The following is a 25,831-nucleotide window of genomic DNA, read 5'->3' as shown; positions in this document are numbered from 1 at the left end:
GATCCTGTATAGTAAGCATTCATTTACTTTATCAATACTTTACCTGCTGGAGAACAGAGAGAAGGTAGGTCAGACAGTATAGTGACAGTGGCAGCCACAAGACGAGCACTCTCCTCAGAAAGGTGGGATTTGGCAGCAATGTGACTTGGAGAATCTGACACTTTAGAACTTAGATGGGGCATGTGCCGTACCAGGATAAACATGAGCAATTCCATGGCTGCAAATACTAGAGATTTTCCAGGTACAAGACCACCACTCTCACCTCCCTCCCCTAAAGCAAGAGGATTTTCTTTTTCTCCAATATCATCTTCATCTGGAAAAAAAAAAGAAAGAATGGCTGAGGATAAAGTCAGAAAAAGACATTCCATATCAAAGATTACATAAAACACTAAAAAAAAAAGTTAAAATCCAAAGAAAAAAGTTGCTTCAAACAAAGATACTATAAACATGGCTCACATCAAAATAAACGTTCTAGTTTGAAGGACTTAAAGGGGTTTAAGATGCTTTAGAATAATCATAATTGCAGCAATAGTTTTAAAAAGTCATTCGGAACTAGAAATAAAAAAGTACTAACAAAATAAAAATGCAGCATGTTTTTCCTTTTCATTCTGACAACAAAATTAAAGGCAACGACTGTCAAATAAATAGTCATTACAGTTGTTTTTGGTGTTTTTTTTTTTCAAATAAATGGCTATAAATTAAGTGTTCAACACTGACAAATCTTATTTCAGCCCAAGCTGACCATGAAATAAGAGAACAGAAAAGCACAGTAGGATTCTATGTTTAACGCCACAGTTTCAGTGCATTCAGTTTAGAAAGTCTCTCTTTTGAATGGCAGCTCAGCCAGCTGCAGTCCTGCCTTCTCCCATAAAACAGTAGCAGAGATTCAGCACACCAAAACTGGCCTGAAGTACCCTCACAAGGCCCCTGTGAATTTAAAAGATTGCCAGAGTTTTCACATTTGCTGGTTTGAAAAAAGCAATTTACTAGACCAATAGCAAACAATTAATTCACATGAAGGAACAGAGCTTACATTTTAGCTATGCCGGTTCCTCAAATTCTAACAAAGTCCCCTCTCTGTTTACAGTTAGAAAATGGGTAAAAGCTAAGTTTTGTCCTAACAGCATACAGTGCCAGAACAATATAGTAGTTTTCCTTAGTAAAATACATGTCTTTTAGGTTTCACTTTTCTTCCTTGAAGTAAAATAAAGCATGGCATCTCATCTGGCCCCAGAGTACGTCCAGCTTTTTCCTAAGCAGTCCTTAACCTGATGCTCACCACTCTATCAATAGACACAGTGACCTCTGAGGACTAAGCTAAAGCAGATAAGAGCCTCAGTTTTTTCCTGTATACTTTTGCATACCCTTCTGTGGCTGGTCAAAAATTTCTTGATCCTTTTGTTAACAACATTTTAATGAAGGTCTTTCTTGTCATATGTGACAAGATAATGAGTCTCAGCTTGTTATGACTCTCCGCATAGATAAACTGTGGCTTTCCTAAATCCATCCCTCCAGACTGGGGCAGATGTCTTCATTAGTCTTACTGGGCAGTTTGTCCCCACTTCCGCTATCCATAGATTCTCTGGATGCCACAACCTTGCAGCCTCCACTGCTGTAGGAGTGCCATGCTCCATACTCCAGCATAGCCTTTGGCTGTCCATCCTTATGTGAGGCAACCAACTTGGGCTCCTGACCCTGCAAGATCTTTGTGAAGAATATGCCATTTCTCCCATTTGGCTTTTCAGACACTACACTGTTTGCCTACCATCACACACATTTCCTCCATACCCCACAGACAAGATCAATCTCACCTCTAGCCCTGCATGGACAAGCACCTCAAGTACAATCACATTAGGAGTTTCATCTGAATTTCAAGGCAAGTCATTGGATTTCTGATGTGCCAGAGGTGACTGTTCCTCAACCAGCAGACTGTATCTTGCTGCCTGTCACTGCCATCATTGTGCTGACTCAAGCACTCTTATACAGTCCTGAGAAGCACTTCTGGAAAGCACAAGCAGGTCTTTCTTTGTTCCTGTTTGCACACCCTGTTCTCAGAGCTTTTGGTTGAAGACACACCCTACATGACAGTTAAGAGCCAAGATGCCAGTCTACTCCACTTCCAGACAAAATCTCTTGGTTAGTAATCAAATTTTCACAACGGTTCCTGTAGTAATTAGCTCACCTCATTCCTGCCAGTCCTGACAGGGACACACCGCAGGAGACCAAACCACTAAACTTCAGAAAAAAAGGTCAGTGAAGTGCTAAGATCCAGCCAACAGATAAACATGAATGAAACTGCTGAACTAGATGATCTTAGAGGTCTTTTCTGATCTTAATTATTCCATGAAACTAGGTATTATTAAGACCTTAGGGTGGTTTGTTGAGTGCAATTTTCATCGCTCATGTTTAAGAAAATGAGACATAAAAAGAACAACCACTGGAATTATGAAGGGAAAGAGAAGATACATCTTACAAGAGTCAAGATATCAGCAGGTAATATGATGAACGCAGCTACAGCATCTGTGGAATATACAGCATTTTTTTCCTCAGCGTAACCACAGTCTAATGCTTTTGAGACCCTTTTCCAGTATGAAAACCCACTGCTTCTTTAATTTGCAAAACAAGCCACATTTTTAAACTCTTACTTAGGGAGTTCCTTTTTTCCTGCAAATAATCCTGAGCTGCTCTTACTATCTGCTGGACAACTCCTGTAACCAATAGTTGGACTGAAGTAGGATCCCACGTCAAGAGGAGTCTGTGAAGTACACTCAGGAGTTCAACACCAAGGAGCTACAATAAACCAAAACATATACTAATTAAGGCTTGACAATTCCCAATTGTTACATCAATTGTTTATAACAAGCAGATACTTCTTTCACACAAGATTAATAATAAGTTTTGAAAGATCAAGACCCAGGAAAGCTAGCTGACGTAATGTGCTCATACAGTACCTGATCCTCTGCAATATGGATCCTGGCACAAGGGGAATCCAATAAAGTGTGAAGTGCTTGTAAACAAGATGTAACATGTTCAACAGGCTCTTCAGGTCTTGGGGAACAGAGAAACTGTATGCTAACACCTGAAAAGAGCAATAATTAGAAGAACAACGTTCACTTCATCAGCTATACACAACTACATCACAACTTCTCTATAGAAATTATTATAATCACGCTGACAAATACTCTGTTGTACATTTCACAGCCTTGACAGAGACAGAGATATTTCAAAACATTACTGTCCGGACAAATAACACATTTTAAATTTCCTCAATTTAAACAAATTTTCTTATTCCCATATCATTTAGTCACATAGCATGCTGATACTGCACACTAAATTCAGAGCTCTTACCCAAAATCAAGTGCATTCGATCTTTGTTCAACTCTGGCAAAGATTTAGTGGTAGGTGGAGTTCCAGGTGCCTGGTTTAACATAATAGATGTGGCACGTTTCTGTGAATTAGGCATTGCTGCAGCAGTCTCTTCTGTTGACTCGGAAACATTAAAACCTGTACTGTTTAGCCAAAGTGCCACTGCATGCAGTATAGGAGCCCAAGAGTTTCGATAATGCAGTCTAGCTGTATCAATTGTTTCAGGAGTGTAAAATGCTCCTCCTGTTAAATAAGAAAAATAAAGACAAATTCTGAAACTTTCTGCAAAAGTAAACTGAAATTCTCTACAAATAATAGGCATAAAGCACGTACTCTAAATTTCTTAGTTGTTTACATAGGGTGTGCTTAATCTCATGGATATTCAGATGTAACCCTTGTTAGTGACAGTGCATTTCAACACTTTTTCTGAACAAGTAACATTAGTACATCTCACAAAATGCAAAGGCCATGATGGAACAGTAAGCAGAAAGTCAAGAGTGGCACTCAAATACATCAGATCTTACAGCATTTTTCATATGGATCACTCAAATATTGTAAGACAGCATCCACTGTAATCTCATGGACTGTATTTCCTTAAAATAAACATTTTTGCACTTGATGTCAAAGCATTACAGGTGTAAAAGTGTTATTATTTCGACAAAAATACAGCTTTAATCAACTTTGCAAATCAGACAATTTTTTCATTGTAGACTGAAGAAAAAAACAAACACACAAACTTTCTATTCCACAAACACAGAAATTACTCGTATTATTTTGTTTAATAGAAGAAAAAACAATTCAAAGGCTTTTAATACATCTGCTAGGAGGTTCACTTTGTTCTTTAAAGCAATACAAAAATATTTACCATCTGGTGGAAGCTGAGTAGCAAATTCAGCTGGTAGGGTTAAAAGAGCATAATCTTTCAGTGCAGCTAACCAGAGACGGCTAAGTGAGGGCAACTCCGGCTGTACAAGTGTTATCAAACTGTCAGGTGGCAATTCATCTACTGTGCCAAAATCATCCTCATCCTCCTCTGTACTCTTTAAAACACGTTTGGGTTTGGCCTCTGCTTCCTTCTTAATTTTCATGGCCACAACATACACCTAGAAGAAACAGAGATAGAAAAATTCACATCATGAAATACAAAGAACAAAACAAAAAACAGCAGCAGCCTTTCCCTTACAGCAATTGTCACTTTCTCAGAGCAGATTAGGTGCGATATACATCAAGATTAAAATGGCTTTTAGTGGGTGACGTGAATACCAGAGCATTTATATATTCATCTTGGAAACATGCTATAAAAGGATTTTCACATCAATATGGGAAGCAGAAGTATCAGAAAAATACAGTAAAAATAAGCATTTTTTGAATTAGGAACTTCACACAACAGATGCTCCATATCAAAGCTGAATGTAACAGCATAGGGTGATTAACAGGTTCACATGGCTGAATTGTTGACACTTCCCTTTGCAACTGCAAAATTAACCTCCAAGAAAATGTAATGCAAAGGTCCTCAAAGTACTACTCCAAAAGAAATCAAAGCATTATTTGTGTGATTAGACGTGTAGCTTTAAAGCACACCAATAACATTTCAGGAAAGAAGACAACGTAAGTACTTTCTTTTGTAGGTAGTTCAAGGTTTCAGCTGTTCCAGCAATATCTATGTCTAGCTTGCAATTTATTGTGAACTCTAAAAAAATTCCTAGTTGGCTAACTGCAATATATTATGAAAATACATTGTAAGGGTATGACAGTGCACTACAATACAATAAAATACAAAGATCCCACTAGACAAAATGGCAGAAAAAAAAAGAAACAAGAAATATACCGAGATGAAAACACACTGAGTAGAACTACAGCAGGAAGGGAGAATGGCAGATATAAAACTAACTGACTGACTAGCCAGCAGGGTTTGATGCTGCTGAGGTTAAATCTTTTCAAACATTTGAAGATGTAACAGAAAATGGATACCTCAGCCCATGCTTTTAGAACTGCAAGTTTTTCCATAGTTGTGGCACTTTCCCGGTAAAGCTGGCTGGAGGATCCTTTTCCTGCTTGCACTTTATCCAGAGAAGAGACGAGAAGGTTGTGAACTCGGCGGAGATCATTCAGGTCACTTACAACCCCACTTCCTATCCATGCGCTACATACCTAAACAACAAAGCTTAGAATCATTCTCCATTCCCAAGAAAAATAAATAACTTTATAAATAAAAAAAACAACAAACATAAATTAAACAACAAAATCTCAACTACTCTAAGGGATATCTTCTTCACTCATGACAACAGAATTGTTCAGGTGAATGCTTACAAAGGATGCGTTTTCAATGGCTACTGATACAATGAAACTCAGTATACATGCAAAATACTTAATTTGCAATTCATAGAATGGCCTGGATTCAAAAGGAGTTCCAACCCCCTGCCACAGGCGGGGTCACCAATCACCAGACCAGGCTGCCCAGAGCTACATCCAGCCTTGAATGCCTCCAAGGATGGGGCATCCACAGCTTCCTTGGGCAACCTGTTCCATTGTTTCACCACCCTCTGAGTGAAAAAGGTCCTAATCTCTATGCTAAACCTCCCTTATCTCAGTTTAAGACCATTCCCCCGTGCTCTATCAAGGGTGGCCTTGAAAACAGCCATTCCCATTCCTGTTCATATGCTCCCTTCAAGCATTGGAGTGCCACAATGAGGTCTCCCTGGAGCCTTCTCTTGGACAAGCTAAATTCTCCCTAAACAGGTGAACACAAAGTCTGAATTCAATTCCCATGTGTCTGGTCAAATCATTCAAGTAGCGTGTTTTCACATTCACAGTGAAGGTCGTATTGCACAGCAGTACATAATAGTATATCTTCAAAAACTTATAACCCAAATTGCATGTTAAAGCTCCATACGAATGAGAAGCTTCCAAGATCATCAACAACTTTAAGAAAACATCCAGAAATGAGTAATATAAAAAGTTTTATATATGGCTGTGGTACGAAACAAACAGTATCGCATTCTAGATGAGTCAGCACCTGACGTGGAGTTCAGACAGTTGGGCATGCCTATACTCCTGCTCTTTCTCACTTAAATTTATTTTTTAGATTTAACAAACTAAAAACAGGCATTTCAATCTCAAACATCAAATGGATTATAACTTTCTGTCTAGTCCTACACATTGGCATTCATCCTCTGAAGCGTGTTTACACACAGACGAAAGATTTTTGGTACAAATGCAGCTGCTTTTACACCAAAAAGAACAAATTCTGGTGGTGATTGTGCAAGGATGAGAAACAACAGCAAAATCAAGAAAAAACACAGAAGGGGGAGGAGGAAGAGTGATGGGAAAAAAGAGTTCACAGACTTTTCTGATGGTAGTCTTGTCCTATTGCTAACTTATTTTGCTTTGGGAGAACCAGTTCCTTTAGGGAAGGCCTGGAACAATTGATACATTTTAAACTAATACAAGATTTATTTACACATATGGCTCTGCAGATAGACAGGAAAGGACTGCTGAAAATCTGTTAGAAATTCAAAATCCATTCAAAAGTAGGACTAAGATCAGCTTTGCTCCTTCAACCTGCATCACCATTAGTGAGTACAGTTCATCAGAAGACATCTGAATGCATGCATTCTCTTTTGTCTTACTAAGCATTTCTCTCCCCCCCCTTTTTTTGTTACTTTTTTTTTTTTTTCCCTTTTCCAGTTATCAACAAGTGTAAAATTGACGTGGAGATATAATTATTTTCAGAAAGACTAAAAAGTATATTAACAAATGACTCTGAAGAAGTTGCAAAAAATCTCAGCTTAGGCTTACAATACTTTCCAGCTATTTACTCCTGTTCTCTTCCATATCATTTTTCTGACAAGAAGAAAAATCATACACATCTACTGCATAAATGCACCAAATGTATTCAGTTTGGCTTATACCACCTGAACATACTCTTCAGTACCTGGCAGGCCTTGGCAGTTATATCAGATGGTGTGTCCTGGGAAAATGCTGGCCTCAGAGCAGCTCCAACCTGGTAAGAGGAAAAAATGCAACTAAAAACAATAGTGACAACACTCCTCATCTAACCTCGCTTCAGGTTCAGGAATATACACAAAACATGCAAGATAAGACTGTCAGTGTTTATAGTTATACCCTAAAATTACTCTTGCTACTTAGCAAACATTTGCAACAGCATTGTCTAAATGACAATAAAATAAAAGAACTTTTCCTCCTGCATGTCTTTCCATGGTCTTTTAAAGCCTCAGCTACGTTTGCAAACACATGGAGTTCTCTTCTTGTTAACGAGCATCCCTTTACATGTGAAGCTACTATGAATTCAATTTATGCTAAAGCTGCATAGACAATGATTTTTTTGAACTCCAACCGAATTGGGCAAAACCAAGTGTTCATTATTGCATTTGCGTCAACCCAAATGACAGAGAAAAAAAAGAATTACTCAGTTATTCTAACAGTGACTTTCTGAAACAGAAGGAACCAAGTCAAAGAGACAGCAGCAATAGTTACAGCAGTACAGAAGGAAGGAGAGTAAGACAAAAAGAGAATAGGATGAAAACCCGTCTTGAAGAAGTATTTGTGAATTCTGAAAACACAAAAGAGATCAGAAGAAAGCAGATAACCTGAGGTGGGAAAAAAGCTAGGAATGGTGGCAGGGTAGAGAACTGTGGTAGACACAGAAGATACAGAATAGCAAAACCCAACAAGGTTAGAGGAAAGCAGTGCAATCCTAGGAGTGATTCCAGAGTTAGCCACGCCACTCCAGTGGAAAGGGAGAAAAAGCCCTTCATCCCTTTTAATATATATCCAATAGGTAACAGATTTAGAGAGCCCATATCGCCCTCCTAATTCTCATACCAAGTGTCCCTAGAATTAGTAAAACTGATTACAGATGTAAACCGATAAGAGGGAACCTAGAAAACTAAAAAAGGCTAAAGCACTAGCTTTAAGCCTTACTCATTCTCACAATCAGGCAAAAGATTAACTTTATGCAGGTTATATATTTTCAACAGTCAAATCTGTAGTAGTGATATTTCAGTATGATATGGAAAACTTATGATATATTTAGAACAGTGAGAGCAAAACACAGAAGAGTTAAATTATGCAACCAAATAATACATTAATCCCCCAAAACAAAAATTCCAACTGCTCACCTCCCTTTCCCATACTTTAGTCATTTTTGTTCAAACAAAAATGTATTCATTACTAAAAAAAAAACCATTTATTAGATTCATTCTGGAAATGAACCAGTGTTATTTTCAAATTCGACATTCTACAAATGAAATACCACTCTTGCCAAAAAAATCATGTTTAATTTGTAGCATTTGGCTTTCAAGAATCAATAGCTACTGACTTTTTAATTTCATCAGCTAATAAATTATGATAAATAGGAAAAGATGCACAAATTTTGAAGAGGTAAATAAAATCTGCCTCTTCAGTACATTTTCCAAACAAAAAACCTCTTCACAGGTCTTTTGAAGTAACAAAATGTTCTCAAAGCTAATTCCAGCATATTGGCATAAATATACAGTTTCATGAAGTTATAAAGAAGGTCTCACATTAGCCTGGTATTGCTCCAGTATCACATGGCCTGGAAACTCTGGCTCAGGAACTGATGCAAATTTCTTGATAATGTCTTCGAGAGCTTGAAGACCCGCCATTCGTAACTGGTTGCTGTGATCAGTCGCAGCCATGAATGCCATTCGAATAAGGTCAGAGAGATGGAGTACTAAGAAGTCATCTTAAAATAGAACAAAAGAACTATTTAATAACTTAAAATACAGCTAACATGACAGACATTTGTAATATTTTCCCAACAGAGATGTACAAATTTCACACGTTCTTTTCCAAAGGTACACAGTTAGGAAATAGAAGAAATACAAGAAAGAGCGTAACCTGTTTTTCTTCCCACCTCCTTTAAACTGACATAAGAACACATATTCTAAAGACAATCTTAATTTTTAAGCACAAATTTGAAACAAAGTAAAATATGAGACAGAAAAGAAAATGAAGTGGAGAAAATGTTTTAAATGTGGCTGAGTAGTTTGTAAGTGGTTGGAACATTCAGTTAAATGGATTTCACGATTCCCTTCTGCCCTGTTTATACAGAAAATCTTCAAGGCAGTTCTTGAGTGCTATGCTTATAGTGACCTCTGCTGACAGAAGAAAGTCTCGTCAAATTTAAACACCTAAGAACTGAGTATGCCTTTCTACTTCTGCACCCAAGGGCCACATTCAAGAACCACATCCAAGGCCATCAGCAAGCAGGCACCAACGCGTAGAGAAAAGCACCACGTAATTCAGTAACATTGTGAAAGGACTTTTCTTCTGTTCATTTTTCTCTCTTTACTTTCAATCTGAAATTAGCAGATGTTTTGCAATATGAAATTAAATTATTTAAAAACATTAATATCCAGGGCAATTAATTTAAAAACAAAATCACTATTAATGCCCTAGATCTTTTCAAGTCTGAAGACAGAAGAAAATTCATTTAATAGCTGAAATTTTCAGAGGCATGCAAGTGGTAAAGACCGTCATTAATTCTTTAGATCAGCACAGATATAGTAGTGAACACTAAATAACTTGTATGTTGAATTTGTGGGTTGAGGTTTGGTAAGTTTTTCCTTTTATGATGATACCTAACAAATCAAGTTGACATGCAGTAAATTTAGAGATGTATATTCTCAGGATTATTACGTGCGATCCCCTGCAGGATCCTATGAAAAAGCAGTTCTTGCATAATTTTCCTCTACAACACAACAACTATATTCCCAAAGCTCTTCCCTCTCACTCTTCAAACATTGACCCCAGCTTCTAATCAATTAAAAGCCAACATCCTCAACAAAACCAGTGCATGGCTCTGGAACCAGACACATGATAAATATCCATATCAGAACAGAAGCCTGTAACAGCACAGGTGCTAAATCCACAAACCCTGTGCATTCTAGGACATCCATATATGACATTCGGCCTTCGTGCACATAAGCTCCGCGTGAACACTACGCTACACAGCTGAAGGCAATCACTGCGCACCAGAACCAATACACACGGGTGATCAAAGGACAGAAACTTCCCGCTACTAGTTTGAAATTGTGAAAAATGTGTTATGTCATTCCCAGCCTCTCAGTTATGATCCAAGTTATACAGATATCTTGAATACATTATATTTGTCAGCCTCATGAATAACAAAAGAAAGAACTTTATAAAGCAGCTGGGTCCACATCCCTCACACATCCCTCACTCTACTGCAGCAATATTACCTGGCTGTACCTTTTTTCCTAACACTCCTTTGCTGCAGAAATGCTAAAATAATAGGAATTGTATATCATCACTATCATTGGGCTAAACTCAGATAAACTATTCCCAGCTTATATTTTACCAAAAATTTACTCCTATTTCCAACTAAAAGAAAAAGAGTTTGCAAACCATTTCCCACCCCCCCACTCCAAAGCAGATCACAGTCTGTTAAAGTTATGTTCTCCAGCAAACATCACTTTGTGTTCATGGCACATTAACTGTAATGGTTACATAATTACAGCTTCAGCCTTTTTCTATTCCCCCTGTTTTTAACTGTTTGAATGAAAGGAAGTGCACTTTCAAAGAGCTTGCGTTTTTATCTTGGTTGTGTAATTTTTTAAGCTGCAAAGAAGAAGCAGCAATAAAATAAGTAACAAAATTAAACATGAACATTTTATAATTACTTTTTGGGTTTTTAAGTCTGGCTGAACGAGCCAGTGCCAGATCAAAGTGTGCCTTGTTTGCATTCTCACACAGCATGATCACCCGGCACAGGCAGTCGGCTGCAAATACACGAGTTGCCCAGCGAGGTGCTACAGAAGGCTTGGTTTTATCTTCTTCACCCAGGGTGGTAAACATTGTATCGTCATCCATCTCATCCTTCTTCTCAGATTCCTCATCCTTACCTCCTCCCAAGGGAGCTGCAGTGCTCATGTCTACAATAAAAAACAATTTTAAGTCAATCCTGCTGTTGAAAACTAGAGATGACTAAGAACATACTCAAGCCCTTCAAGATTCTAAACACACTCTCTTGGTGAATATGGTGGTGATGGATTGATGGTTGGACTTTGATGTCTTTTCCAACATTAATGATTCTATTATTCTAAGAGCCAAGATACTCAAAAGAGAGAGAGGCTATGGTAAATCAAACACAGATGAAGAAAACTTACAACAGGAACGTTTTGAGAAATCAATCAGGAAGGCTTGTGTACATGATTTGTAAATCTCTACTTAAAAAGCAAACTAGACTTTGTTCATATACCACTTAGTGATATCAATGAGCACAAAACGAAGTTGTTGGCTTATTAAAATACAACTGAGATAGATTAATTTAAATATCATCACAGATTATTTCATCTACTAAAAAGATGAAGTGGAAATCAGACACTCACATTAAAAACTCTAAAATCCATCCCACATAAAGTATGGAAAGAACATCCCACCTTCAAACTCAGGAAGTGAGGTATTTCCCACAGAAAAGATAAATGAGAAATATATTGCATAAAGAAGTGACTGGCAGCATTACTCATCAGTAAACACAAAGACGAGAACAATTAGGAAAAGCTTCAACATGAACTCACAGTATGTCAATAAATAAGCACAAACGCAAGGTAAATTAGCAGGATCTGCGTCACAACTATCCTTCAAGCTGAAAATGAGGTTTAAGGTCTTAGAGGACAAGATCTTTGCAAACAAATCTGCAAAGCTGAACAACATGCAAAAAAGTTTCATCACCATGGTAACCCATCCTCACATCAGTAGCTCAAAGGGAATAAAGGAAAGCTCAGAGCATGTACAGCACTGTTCCTTCCTCATGGGTCTGACGTATAAACACTAAAAAGCATTCGTCTGCTTTCACAATTGGCAGCAACTTTTTTTTATCTTGAAAGAAACCTCAGTTTTAAAAATGTAACAGAACATTGATGATTTCATCTGGGTACTTTTAATGAGTAACAGTCAAAGTTCCACATGCACTAGAAGCAAAATCTTAACTAGGACAAAGGACAAGCTCAAAATAGATATTGCCAAGAGATGCTAATACTAAAGATACACCAACCTCTACATGCATGCTATAGAACACTTACCACTGGAAGCTGCAAGGACATCCTTACAAAGCATTAGCCAGTGAGAAAGGTTTTCTACTGCCAGCGATGAAAGCATATGTCCCAGAGTATCATGGATATCTGAGCACAACTTGCGGTCTGTTTCTCGATCCAGCATACCAAAGAGGACGCCTTCAAGGCCCGTCTCAGTTATATTAACACCCTGATGCCTCGAATGACCATCTCGCCGAGAACCAGCTCCAGGTGTAAAGGTATTGATGTCTGTGAAATGACAAGGAGAAATCTTTTCTGAAACCAGTAGCTCCATTTTATAATTTGGAATACCAAATGAGAATTGGACACTGAATTTACGTAAGTACAGTTTGGGAAATGACACACCATGATGTTATTGAATCTATTCCAAATTAACATTAGAAACATTTTATCTTTTTCCTTTTTCTTCCAAGGCAAATAGCAAATACTGAGTATTACTCCCAGAGATAATTATTATCTATTTCCCTTCAAGGTACACATCCCACCAATTCATAAAAACTCCTAATAATGCTCGACTCTGAAGAGTTTTTCTAGAGATTAGTAGGATTTAATATTAATTAAGCTCACGATTCTACTTTCTTCAAAAAACACTGTGCTGATCAAAACTGCTGAACTTCCTAATTTCAGAAAGAACTGATGCATGTAAGCATTGAACCAATCGGCAGAGTCCAAGTGTTAGTAGACGTGCTGCTAAGAGAATTTAATACAACTAGTTGTCTCCAAACAACACACAGTTAAGTCAATTTTCAACAGATTAAGATCTAAAATACTTGAAAAACTATAAGACGTTCCTACTGTATATACACTGTATTCTCTATTTGATTTCCATCAGTCAGTAGGGCAGAAAAGGTTAAGTCCAAATATCACAGGAAATGAGATGACAAATGAAATTCAAGAGGTAAGCAGAAGTGAAGAGAAATGTTATTAGAGTATGTAGGGATGGTTATAGAGTGTATTTTTTTTTTCTTCCTGAAGGCAAGTCACACAAGTGAATGAATACATGCACTCAACTGTCCCGAAAAGACCACATGAAAGAAGTACTTACTGATGCCACTATTTTCTTTGTCTCCAGCATTTTTTGCTAAGCTCATGGCATATTCACATACTTCTGCTGCTTCTCTCTGAGCAAGCTGTCGTAAACACGCAACTGCAGCCCGGCGAAGCAGCAAGTGGGAGCTGCACAAGTGAACCTAAATCAGAACCACAGCAAGTGAGTGAACCGCACCTCCATAAGTGCTATGAAGGACAGCAAGTATTCTACTTGCCAATTACATGCCCCTGTGTGAGCCACCAGGTATCAAGCTCTTTACAAGATCTTGAAAGTTCACAAGCAAGCACTTATTGAAAGCTCAAGTTTGAAAATAAAGCTGGCATATACAGAGCTGACAGTTGTTACCTGTCAAAAGCTTTAATATGAGAACTACTGTGTCAGAATGACTTTAGACAAATTATACTTTCCAATCTGTTACACACTGAACGCCAACTCCACACCATATTCTGCCATAGCTACAAATCACTTTAAAAGAGACCACACAACTACCATAAAATCTTCCATTTCAAGCATGCTCCAGAATTTATAGCACATGTCTTTATAAGTTTCTGTCAAGATGACAGCTTCAAGTCTCTTTGCTAACCAATACTGGGCTTCCACTTCCTTTTGAATCACCTCAAGTACAAGCAAATATTTTTCTTAGGAAGAACTGTGCATGGTAACTATTTCCTTGGGAGGTAGTAGCTGCACAGAGAACTGTATGTTTTTCCACAGTGGAAGAGATGATGAGTGCTCTTTAAGAAACTGACTCTTTATTTACCCTGGGGAAATTGTTTTTAATAAACTGAATACACATTTGCTTTCTCAGTATTAGGTTATTATGTGGATGGAAATTGCAACCCTAAATGAAAGGGTTTTATAGTGTATAAAGCACTTTAACAGTAGATCTTTATTCCGGTCATGAATATCCAAGACTTCGATGCTGAAGAAACAAACACACTTTTATACAATCCTCTAAATATCACACTGAAGCATTTCTTGTTTTTGGTTACAAAACAACCAACCAGTGGTTATGATGCCAATGCAGGAAAGCAGAAAGTAACTCCATGGTTTAATTTTGATACTGGCATTAATTCCATACAAGAGCAGGTTAGAATGTAATGAAAAGTTTGTTAATGGGGAAAGACAAGGTAGACTTTTCCTACCTAGCTGTAAGTTCACAGTAAAAAGAATTGAACAAGACAATTCAGAGGAAAACTTAGCAAATCACATATGACTTAGAAGTAAAGAATATGAAAAAAGTGAAGGAGAATAGCTTTTATTTAATAAAGAATCATTAGGAAACATGAAACGGATAGCAGAAAGCCTAGGAAAAGCTTTCAAAACAGTACTGCCATGCCAGCAGTAACTTTACTTTTTATTACTCGCTAGTGCTTACAAGGCAACTAACTCAAAGAACCTTTTGCCACACCGCACACAGTATTCATACAAAAGGGCCTAGATATTTCTAGATACGTTGCAATACTGTCATGCAAAATTCTGTGCAAGGACAAGTGCTGCACAGCGTCATTCCAGTGTGCGTGGGAAAGTCAAAGTATGTATGCAGGGAAATGCATGTAACAATGCAAGGATGTCTTGGGGAAAGTCAGGAAGGGAGACTACGAAAAAGTTCCAATATTGATGTAAGGTTGTACAGAAACACTTGTTTCACAGTGAATAATAAGAACAACTTCTCAAAAACACTGAACAGACTGCAGGGAGAAGCTTTCCAAATTTTTCAGCATTAGGCTGCTAAAACCCCTTAAAATAAATTAAAAAATAAATAATAGTAATAAAGAAACAGAAACACGCATCTTTCTCTTACAGTTGCATTTTGTAAGTTTTGAGTTCCAGCATATGTTTCCTGGTTTAGGCCAGGATTTGCTGACGAACACTAGCATTGCTTTCTCCCTGTGGTAATCACAACAGCAGCACAAGAATTTGAGCATCAGCATCTACTACGCTGACAGTGGTAAAAACAAATCCAAGACCTCCCACCTTCCCCAGATTAACTTTCTTCCCTCTGTGCACGCAGTCAACTGGAAGGGATGAGGCATTTCAGTATTTTTTTTTTAATGTTACCATATAAATTCTTGCTAGCTAGAGTGAATCCAGCCTCATGATATTAATTTGGGCAGCATTCTGAAAAGCATCTAAAACAGCTTGGGGACAGATACTCCTTTGCTGCACCCCAGTGTTCTGTAGATGTCATTTTTTTGTTATGAATGGGTACCCTTGGCATCTTACAAAATGCCTCTCCTGTGCCCCTTGCAAGGCACACATATAAAACTTGGAGAAACAGAAGGAATGCATTTTGTACTCACGCAAAGACTGGGAACCAGACTGGATAGGTTGACATGCCGTGGTGCAAACATATGGAGCTGCTGAAGGCAGGATATGGCCGCTGCCTGGACGAGTGAGTCTGAATGGTCCTGCGTGATTGCACATCCCACCAAACAGGATGAACGGATTGTTGAAATTGTAGCTCCATTACCTGGTGATATAACGTGACATCCTTAACACAGCAAGACTTCTGTATGACCGCAGTATGTTTTAAATCTTCAACAAACATTCTGATGCATAAAAAGTTGACAGAATTAACATGCAGCTTTTCTTGACTTCCTACTGAAAAATGGCACAACTTGAAAGAACCACTACAGCATGTTTCAGTATCTCAGTATTTCAGCTCGGTTAAATAACATTCAGTGCAAATGAAATTTTGGACCAACTACCTTCAAATGGAAATATTTTGAAAATATCTCCCCAGGACATAAAACCAGTAAAGGGAATTTAATTTCAACTGCGAATATCTACCATTCTATGATATACAGGCAATACTTCACACACAGAACCATTTTCTAAAGTGTTAGGCAATGCTTTTGATAGCATAGATGCGAGCTAATTTTGGTTAGCTCCACTGGATGAGTCATGTTACTCTAACAGAACACATAGTTTAAAGAACAGAACTTAATCTGAAAAATAATCCTGTAATTAACCTGTATGATGTTGACAAGAACTTTCTGAATTGCAGAAAAATGCCTGCAAAAGACTTTCAGTATAAGGATGATGCTTATTAAACGTGTCAGTCACAACATTCCAAATCAAACAGAGAGCAAGCAGATACTCAGGTTAAATCAAACCATCAAGAAACTTTCCCATAACAGAAATGTCCAATTTTTCAGAATTTTAATTTCTCAAGTGGCTCTATGACACCATCTTAAAGACCAGAGTAAAATATTCGTAAAGAAATCCCAGTAAGACTCAGACCATATTTTTGCCATCTCAGCCACAGAACTTCAGATACAGAGTTAGGTCTGAAAAAAACCCTTAATTGTTACAATAAAGTACCATGATATAAGAACATCAAGAATGAGTGGAAACTAGTTATTGTTCACAACACCAACAACTATGCCCAACTTAAGTTCTTGTCATCAGTCAAAAATAAAGCTACTAATGTGTTGAAGAAGTAAAGGAGAAACATTGCCTCTTGTACTACATAAAACGTTTCTGGTAAGGGTGCTTCCCATGTTTTACACAGAACACAAAGTTGCTATAAAAAAGAACACCATAAATCGCTGAAGCACCTTCATACAAATTTCAAACTGCTGGGGAAAAAAAAATAATGAAATGCCATACGAAAACATCACCATGTATGTTCAAAGTCACAATTGAAGTTCTGTACAAGACACTGTTAAATCCCTTCCCCACACCTTTCAAATGCAACAGGCAAAAATTGTCTGTCCTCCATTTAAGACTGTGATTAATTGGCTTTATAGAAGATAAGCTTTTATTCCTCCTCAGTTCACACTGACCTTGAAGCTCAGGCCCAACAGTAGTTATTATAGCTCCAAGACATCGGCCTAAGCATTGATGCACTTCTGTATGTGATGGTGGAACTGTTAAGAGCAGAGTAAGAACTAGCGAAAGCGTTGGCTCCACATATCCACGGTACATTGGTCCACTAGAATCAACTATCAAGGCAAGTGAATGGAGAGACCAGGTCTATTAGAGAAAAATAAATAAATAAATAAATAAGTGTAATATATTTAGGAAAGTTACAGAAACTTACACATAGACTGAGCTTAGCTCTGCACACCCTTGCATCTAGTTATCTTCTCTTACTCCAGAAGGGTTTCAAAGACCATAACCTCAAGCAATCACCTGGGAGTTGAAATATTTCTAGCATGCTGCTTGGCTGTCAGCACTTTTGTGGATAATGGAGATGAAAACAACAAGGAATTAGAGCAAATATTTAAAAAAATAAAATAGAAACATTAACTCCCCCCCTTAAAAAAAAATATAAAAATGCACAAATGAAAAGTGACTCTTAAGATAGGAAAAATACAGAATCACTTCTGTTTTAAAACCGAATGTAGATTCAGAAGCAGACAGTTGTCAAAGCATTTCGTAGGAAGCATCTTTGACATTTTAAGGAACTGATTTACATCACAAGCTGAAAGGTTCATACACGTTTTACAAAGTATGGAAATGCAATTATTCTAGAGCTCTGATAGATTTCATTGCTGGAGAAAATGAAAGATTCTTCACTTCGCCTTTTAACATTTAACTTCTTTATGTCGGTATAGATGTACTGCTCCGTATGCTTTTTACAGCAGCATCCAAAAACAAGGAGTTACAGGACAGTAAAGACACAAAAAGACACTGCTCCCCTCACATTTCTTTTGGAAGAGTTATGACATAGCCTGTTATCCCAATTTCCAAATACTTTGAGCTTAGGAAACATTCTGCATCACACATTATTCATACACGATCTGTAGTCCCAAAGGCAGTGCTCTCAGTAGCATATCTATTCCCCCCTAACCCAACCAGCAACTTTTAGCAGTCAAACAGCCATCCTGGGACACCTTACACATGTTATTAAAACAGTGGATAAACAGAAATTAACTTCAAAAGCCTCCCCACTTCCCCTAATATTCTCTTTTTGTCCTAGATGCAAACAAATTTCAGTTTATCCACAAGAGCTTTCAGATTTTGTTATTATAGTATAACCTTCTCAGGAAGATGTACTGCTATACTTTGTTCAGTGGTTCATACAAGTTGGAATTGGTTGACAAAGAAAAAAAAATTACTGTTCATCAGCTACATTTCCAACAGCTGATCATACACTGACCACTAGACAGTTATTAAAGCCTTAGTATAGACAGCTAAGATAACACTAGCAGATTTGGACCTATTCCTAACCAACTGCAGCTACAAAGCAAAATCTGCTGGTTCAGCATCCCTTACCAAATGTTATGTCCATACAGTTTGGCTTATATGACAATCTCTATTAGAAAGCACCTAAACGGGTGATTTAACTTCTATTTTAAAACATTCTCAATTAAAATTCATTCTGTGACAACTGTGGGGTTTTTTTTTGTTGCTGTTGTTTTGGTTTCTTTTGATTCTTACCTGCACTTCAGGGGAAGTTCCATCTTGTGCCAAAGCCAAGAGAATGCTGACACTGGTTTTCAGATGCTGCCCTGAACCTATCCCACCAACATATCGATGGAGGCAACCCAGAGCCAAAGAATGGCCTGTTCTTGATACAACATCTCGAGCAGATTTTAACCTATAAACATATAAATAAATCAGGTATTCAATATAATAATATATTCAATTATTTGGGAAAAAAAAATAATCCTTCCTTTTATTTCTTTTTCTGAAACAAAGTCAACTTACTTATCAAAACTGTACTGAGCCATTCGAGCAATGAAAGTAGCTTCTCCAACCACTTGAGCCATCCTACCAAGAGCTTCTCCTGCTGCACATCTCAGAATAGGGTTAGGGTTATCAAGCGCACCCATTACCAGTGTTAGAGCAGATTTACGAACTTCTTCTGGTCCCAAGGTGCTTTTGTTCTCAGCTAATCCCTACATGGACAAATATGAAAGAATATTCCAAGTAAGTGGATGAAGGGTACAACAATATTAATATAAGGGTGAGCTTGAACTTAAAAATTAAACTTTTTTTTTGTTTACATTTCTGTACAGTTTAAAACTTTTAAAACTCAAAACCATTAACATGCTCAGTCTCACCTTTGCCAACATTCTACCTACTTCACATACAGTAAGGACTTGTTACACCTGTCTCTGTTTACAAATGTGTTACAGTGCTATATGCATGCGGGTACTATTGAATCTAACATAGTTATACACAGGATATGTCTGAAAAGAAAGAAACAGAGGCAAAAAGAAAGAAGGATGGGCATGGAGAAAAAGGAGGTTTAAAGCTAACTAACACCTCTGGCTTTTTTGCATGGCAAAACCCAAGCTTCTGTCTCAGAAACAACACATCTCATGTTTCAACATGGCTCATGTTTTTAAGAAGCAAGAAAGAGAAGTAATGCTTCGCCAGCTTAAAGATCTGTGACAATTTTCTCTCCAAAAACTCTGCTAAGTTCTAAAGACAGACTTGACATTTCACAGACAATCCCTAGGGGAAAAATTTGACTTTTGCTGCTACCATGAAAACTTTACCAAACTAAAAGCTCAAAATAATTATTTTTGCCCAAATATGATCAAATTTTGCTGTCTCAAATGCTCCATATCACGTACTTAAATTGGCATCCCCTTCATCTGTACTCTGGGGCTTCTTCAAACAATTTTTTGTACAGAATACAGATCTATGAATCAAACTGCTGAATTTGGCATGTACAACAAGCTTGTAAGTTTTACCTTCAAGGCACTAAGAACAGCAGTAAAGATATTAAGCTGCACGGCTTGCTGTCGAACACCTTTAGCCTGCTTGACACATTCAGCAAAGTGATCCAACATTTGCAATCTAAAACAAAGGAAAGAGCATAATTTAAGTGAGATGTTTTCAAAATGCAAACCAAAAATGCAGGAAGCGCAACAATACTCACAACAAAAGAGACTCAAAATCAGTCACAGAATTTACATTTCAGGGCCTGTAGAGAATATTCCACTTAGGCAGAAAGGGTATTTATTCTGGATGCTGTTAGTTCTTTTACCTCATCCATAAGTGCTTACTGTCCTTTTTGAAGGAAACACCACTGAGGGGTGGATCTCCAGATCCTGTTGGGATGTACAACTAGAAAAACTACAAAGATGGGACTGAAAAAATGCTGCATCTGCTCTAGCATTCAAAACCAGTGTTATTCTACACACTCCTACAGTTGTTCCCATTATTTTCCCTCTTTAACATCACATCATAAAGCATTTACTGAGAGGAATACTCTCTAAAAGACATCAAAATCAGGAGTATAATGAACAGCTTGTATAGTCAACTAATCAGCAGTTAATGAGCTATTTTTTCCCATAGCTATTAACAATAAAGATCAGATAGACTTAAGGCTTACTGCTTACAATTGCTTACTGCAAAATGAGAATGACCACTGAAAGAAAACACGGTTTCCATCAATATTGCACAGAAGGGTAATTTTCATTTTAAATGAATCCTAGAGCTGCTTGTGCTCAGCAATGACTTGCTAAATTAAATGACAAACATAGTCCTGATAACCGATAGCTCTATAAAGATCATCATATTTTCCTTCATGTTTCATGTGAATTCATTTCTTCTTTTTTTTATTATGCATGAAACCGCTTAGTGTAAATCATGCAGTCTCACTTATGGATCCATCTGAAATCCAAAGAATTCCACAGCTATGTTTTCAAGGCTGACTTTAAGCTAATTTGTACAATATTTTTGCAGGGACTTTTGATTGTAGAGAGACAACTGCTGTTAAAAAAGTAAAAGGAGAGAGAAATTCAGCCTGTACCTCTTAACCCCAACCTACAAAACTGATAAAGCAAGGGAATTATCTTGTTTCTCAACTGAGAAAATATATTCTGGAATCCTGAGGCACAACAAACACAAAACATTGACATCTAAATTTAGAGACAGTTGATTTCAAAGTAGATTCTTATTTCAAGAATAAAAACTTGATACTATCCAGGGGACTATAGCATTAGATTCTGAAACTGAACACAGATGTAAACTGACCTGTGTTTGTAAGACACATGAGGAAAAACCACACCAAAGAGAGCCACAGATGCATCAATGACAGATACTCCAAGAGGAAGGGGACCAGGTACAGCTTCACCAGCAGGGATGCGCAAATAAATAGAAGAAGGATCATGTTCCAAAGCGCCACTTCCAGATGCACTATTTGGCTGAAGCTGCAAAATACCACATAACATGAACACTTCTGAATACATCTTTGGTTTACCATTAGGTCAGAATTTTTTCTGCAAAGACTTATGCAGTCACTAAGAACAGTAAACTGCATTACAAACAAAAGCAACTGCAGCATTCCCGGCATGCGTAAATTAGCATTTACAGAGCCAGTTAAACCCCTGACAGTCAGAGCACTTAACAGCTGTTTAAGTGCACAAACTATGACTCCTAGCAGTAAGATACAGAAATTAGAGAAAGGCATATAATTACTGGTACCAGCTACAGCTTCTGAGACAGTAAACTACAAACTGGCTTAAAGAAAAAAAAAAAAAAAAAAAAGGAAAACTTATTCATTCATTGTGAGTATTGAGTTACAATACATACAGCATGCTAATAAGTCAGCTTTGATTGTAATGATTCTCTATCTAGAAATGGTTTTGAAATAGTATTATAATTGCTTATGCCTATCATTGTGAAAATACTTCCTCAACACCTCTTGCAATGCTGGTATTTCAACACCAATTTCTGTACAAAACAATTGAAATGGAACTTAAGTTGTTTTTAAAATATATATATATATATATATATGAGAATAATTGTTACACTAAAGAGATTTTTAAAATAGTTTCTTTAAAGAAACTAGGTTAACAGACTAACCATCCAAGTTGTGTAAACGTTATGACCACCTCATCTGCAGGCAGTTTTATCAAAACATTGTGCAGTACATGGAAAGACTTAAACTTGGCAGACCTCTGAAGCATGCCCAGAGTAAAGGAGCAAAGCTCCATAACCCAGAGAGACGTTGCAGACAATTCATTATTGTCCTTCTTCCTTATTACCTGGTCTTCAATTGATTTATGATCAGTCTCCTGCAGCCAAGAGCCAAGAAGAACACTGTCGTCATAATGACAAAGAGACCTCAGGAGCGATGTGGTTGTATTAGCAGAGTTGTCTGTCAAAGTAAACTCTGCTACCAACTCCCGAAGAAGTGCATTAAATGAACCTAGAACACAGGACATTAAAAAGAATCACTGTTACTTCTTAACCTAAACATTTCAGCTACAGGTCAGAAGTCCCAAATCAAAGCATGTGCCATTATTTGAATTTTACAATTAGTGAATGGACAGAAGTAAATCTGAGGACACTACTGGGAGTAAGAACCCATGTCTCTGTACCTTAAGTAGTGAGGAAAAACACCATAAAACACGGAGAACACAATCTCCATATCTCAGTCCTACAAACAAAACCAGAACTTATACTCAGTGTTCCTCTGATACGTTGCAATATCCATACAGACATGATGACATACAGAAAACAAGGAACAATGCAAGACTCTTGCAGATTTCTAGTTTTCTATTTTGCACTTGGTATCTGCATCAGAAGCAAGCACTAAAAAGACATCAAAAGTAGTAAAAGAAAAAACAACCAAACAAACCCAATCACATAAACATATGGAGTGCAATTTTTACTTTAATAATCATCATCAAAAACAAAAACAGCCCATACCTTCATATGTCTTTGGAGGTAATAAAGCCAGTATATCGTAAAGTCTTAAACGGACCATAGCTGCACTAGCTTTCAGATGAGCTCCATGGGCTTTAATTACTGATGGAATGCTACAGATCAAGGAAAGAAAAACAGACAGCTAGAAATACTGTAGTTACTGAAAATAATATTTCAGATTTATTTTCACATGATTTGTCCCTATTCTAAACAAAAAAAAATAGTGTTCAGAGATTCACTGTGAGCAGCACTACTTAAATAACTTCAGAAATTTTTGAAGTAATCAAATTGAAGGGATTTTTTTTTTCCAATTTATTTAAACTGCTACTTAAACAAAAGCACAAAATACGACCAAAAACTGTCTGAAGTTTCTCATTAGTACATTTTGCAAACAGATAGTCTAGTGATTCACAGCTGGTAGTACACCAGTATTGGAACTTTCTTATCTATTGCACAAGTATAAGCAAACCATGAAGTAAAAAACTCACTGAAAATTCAAAGTATGGTTACTTAAAGTTATTTCAGTAAGCATTTCAGCACATGCCATGGAATCACATACTTTGAAAAAGCTGAAGACTGTAGTAGTAATGTTCACAAAAGCACAGTATTTTCCTTCACTAAGAACAAGTTAAATTCTGAGAGCATGAATTAAAACAAATTGATATAGTATTTCAGCTCCAGGAAAAATGTGAACAAAGGGCAAAAACATCTGCAGATTAGAAGAGAAACTTCCTCTCAGTAGTAACAACTTTATTATCAAATGATCATCTCTTAATCTCACACTGTGCTTCTAAAGAAGAACATCTTAAAAACTTTTTACTTACTGTGACATCATTGTCATGGCACATTCTATAGGTGTCATCAACTTCCTGATTACATCCTCAGTAAGGAGCTCAGGGCAGTGAGCAACAAAACTTCTCATAGCTGGCAACAAAGTAGTTAAAATTTCACTCAAAAACAAATACAATGCATGAGTGACCTACAGATCCTAAGACAATATAAACAAAGCAGCAACTAAAAATATTTATTCAAAAACCATGTGACACATTCATAAGACTACATACCTAAAACAGGTCACTGGTGGAACTCTGACAAGCCTTACTCATTTTTAATGAAAGAAGGGAAATTATAAAGAGTTTTCTCTATAATATTTGGGATTCTGTTCTACTGTACAATTATAATTTTGAAATTTGAAATTCTTACCACATAGAGCCCCAGCGCGACCTTCCAGTGTTACTTGCCAGGTAAAAGAATCTCCTCTTGCCTTTTCTGCCTCTAACTCCTTCAGAGATCGTGGGAACACATTTCTCCACAGCAGCAGCATCTTCGGTAGATGATAACGAACAACAGATGGACCTATGCAAAAATTAAAATGACAGTTAATATCAGCGTTTATTATACAAAGTATCAAAAATCTGCCATTAAAGTTTTTGCTCTTCTAACTACTGTTTCCTCTTACTTCATACTTTTTTATTTAAACTTATTTATCTCCCTAAATAAATTTCCTTTACTCTTCATTGTTCTCATTTGTATGTTGAAAGTGCTGCAAGTAAATCACAGAGATTGTGTGTCCAGTTCTGGGCTCCCCAGTACAAAAAAGACAGGGATCTCTTGGAAAGAGTTCAACGGAGGATCACAAAGATGGTGAAGGGCCTGGAGCATCTTCCCTGTGAAGAAAGGCTAAGTGAAGTGGGTCTGTTTAGCCTTGAGAAAAGAGGACTGAGAGGGGACCTGATCCAGGTCTATAAATATCTGAGGTGTGGAGGGTAAAGTGGCGAGGCCAGACTCTTCAGCAGTGTGTGGAGACAGGACAAGGGTAAGCAGCCAGAAACTGGAGTAGAGGAAGTTCCACATGAGTGTGCGCAAGAACTTTATGGTGAGAGTAACAGAGCACTGGAACAGGCTGCCCAGGGAGGTGTTGGAGTCTCCTTCTCTGGATATATTCAATACCCGCCTGGACTCCTACCTGTGCGATGTGGTGTAGGGAACCTGCTTTGGCAGGGGGGTTGGACTCAGTGATCTCTGGAGGTCCCTTCCAACCCCTATGATTCTGATTGTTTGTTGATATTTGTACCAAAAATAGGGAATAGCCAATTCCATACATTGAATCCTGTAAGATGTAAATACTGATGCTTGTATTTTTATCCTGACTTCCAGTATTATTTTTATACTAGTATTTTGAAGGCAAGCTCTTTAGCCCATCTTAGCTTATTCATGTGATAGAAAAATAAACAGTAGATACTGACTAGAAAACTAGTTTTACAATTGGGTTCACAGAAAGTTTCTGAAAAAGATTTAGATAAAAAACCCAATGAAAGCACACTAAAAGCATATTGCAGAAGGACAACCAAAATAATGGTACATTGTCAGAAAAAGATTTGACAAAATGAGGTAATTTAGAGAATAGAAAACACAAATAGTGTCTGCTGACAAAATCAAAATACCGAGGAATGTATTAAAACATTATTATATTTTTCAGAATTTTAAAAAAGGTTTATGGATTCAAAATTCAAGAGTACTTACAAGCTCTCAAAGCAGTGCTTCTGATATTTCTGTGACTGCACATATGAACAATCAAGTGTTGAATCATAGAATGGCTTAGGTTGAATGGGACCATAAAGCTCAACTAGTTTCAACCCCCATGCCAAAGGCAGGGCTGCCACCCACTAAATCAGGCTGCACAGAGCCCCAT

The 25,831-nt window shown here is 37.3% G+C and overlaps 1 protein-coding gene across 2 annotated transcripts in view; it reads right to left on the bottom strand.

Annotated features, from left to right (window-relative positions):
• Positions 1 to 25,831, bottom strand: part of HEATR5B (HEAT repeat containing 5B) — a 50,896-nt gene that overhangs the window by 11,440 nt on the left and 13,625 nt on the right. For both annotated transcript variants that reach the window (XM_015857563.1, XM_015857562.2), the window contains 21 exons: positions 24,343 to 24,495; positions 23,964 to 24,063; positions 23,143 to 23,252; positions 22,476 to 22,639; positions 21,463 to 21,638; positions 20,175 to 20,280; positions 19,180 to 19,370; positions 18,910 to 19,069; positions 17,310 to 17,499; positions 15,822 to 15,991; positions 13,513 to 13,657; positions 12,456 to 12,695; positions 11,055 to 11,306; positions 8,913 to 9,094; positions 7,301 to 7,369; positions 5,338 to 5,517; positions 4,232 to 4,469; positions 3,349 to 3,609; positions 2,952 to 3,079; positions 2,646 to 2,790; positions 44 to 313 (listed from right to left, as the gene is read on the bottom strand). In XM_015857563.1, coding sequence (XP_015713049.1) covers positions 44 to 313; positions 2,646 to 2,790; positions 2,952 to 3,079; positions 3,349 to 3,609; positions 4,232 to 4,469; positions 5,338 to 5,517; positions 7,301 to 7,369; positions 8,913 to 9,094; positions 11,055 to 11,306; positions 12,456 to 12,695; positions 13,513 to 13,657; positions 15,822 to 15,991; positions 17,310 to 17,499; positions 18,910 to 19,069; positions 19,180 to 19,370; positions 20,175 to 20,280; positions 21,463 to 21,638; positions 22,476 to 22,639; positions 23,143 to 23,252; positions 23,964 to 24,063; positions 24,343 to 24,495 — 3,630 coding nt within the window. The remainder of the gene's footprint in view (positions 1 to 43; positions 314 to 2,645; positions 2,791 to 2,951; positions 3,080 to 3,348; positions 3,610 to 4,231; positions 4,470 to 5,337; positions 5,518 to 7,300; positions 7,370 to 8,912; positions 9,095 to 11,054; positions 11,307 to 12,455; positions 12,696 to 13,512; positions 13,658 to 15,821; positions 15,992 to 17,309; positions 17,500 to 18,909; positions 19,070 to 19,179; positions 19,371 to 20,174; positions 20,281 to 21,462; positions 21,639 to 22,475; positions 22,640 to 23,142; positions 23,253 to 23,963; positions 24,064 to 24,342; positions 24,496 to 25,831) is intronic.

Source organism: Coturnix japonica, chromosome 3 (genome assembly GCF_001577835.2).
Source record: "Coturnix japonica isolate 7356 chromosome 3, Coturnix japonica 2.1, whole genome shotgun sequence".
In the NCBI taxonomy this organism is placed as follows: domain Eukaryota; kingdom Metazoa; phylum Chordata; class Aves; order Galliformes; family Phasianidae; genus Coturnix; species Coturnix japonica.
The sequence above is the reverse complement of the archived record's forward strand: the minus strand, read 5'-3'. Positions and strand labels throughout refer to the sequence as shown.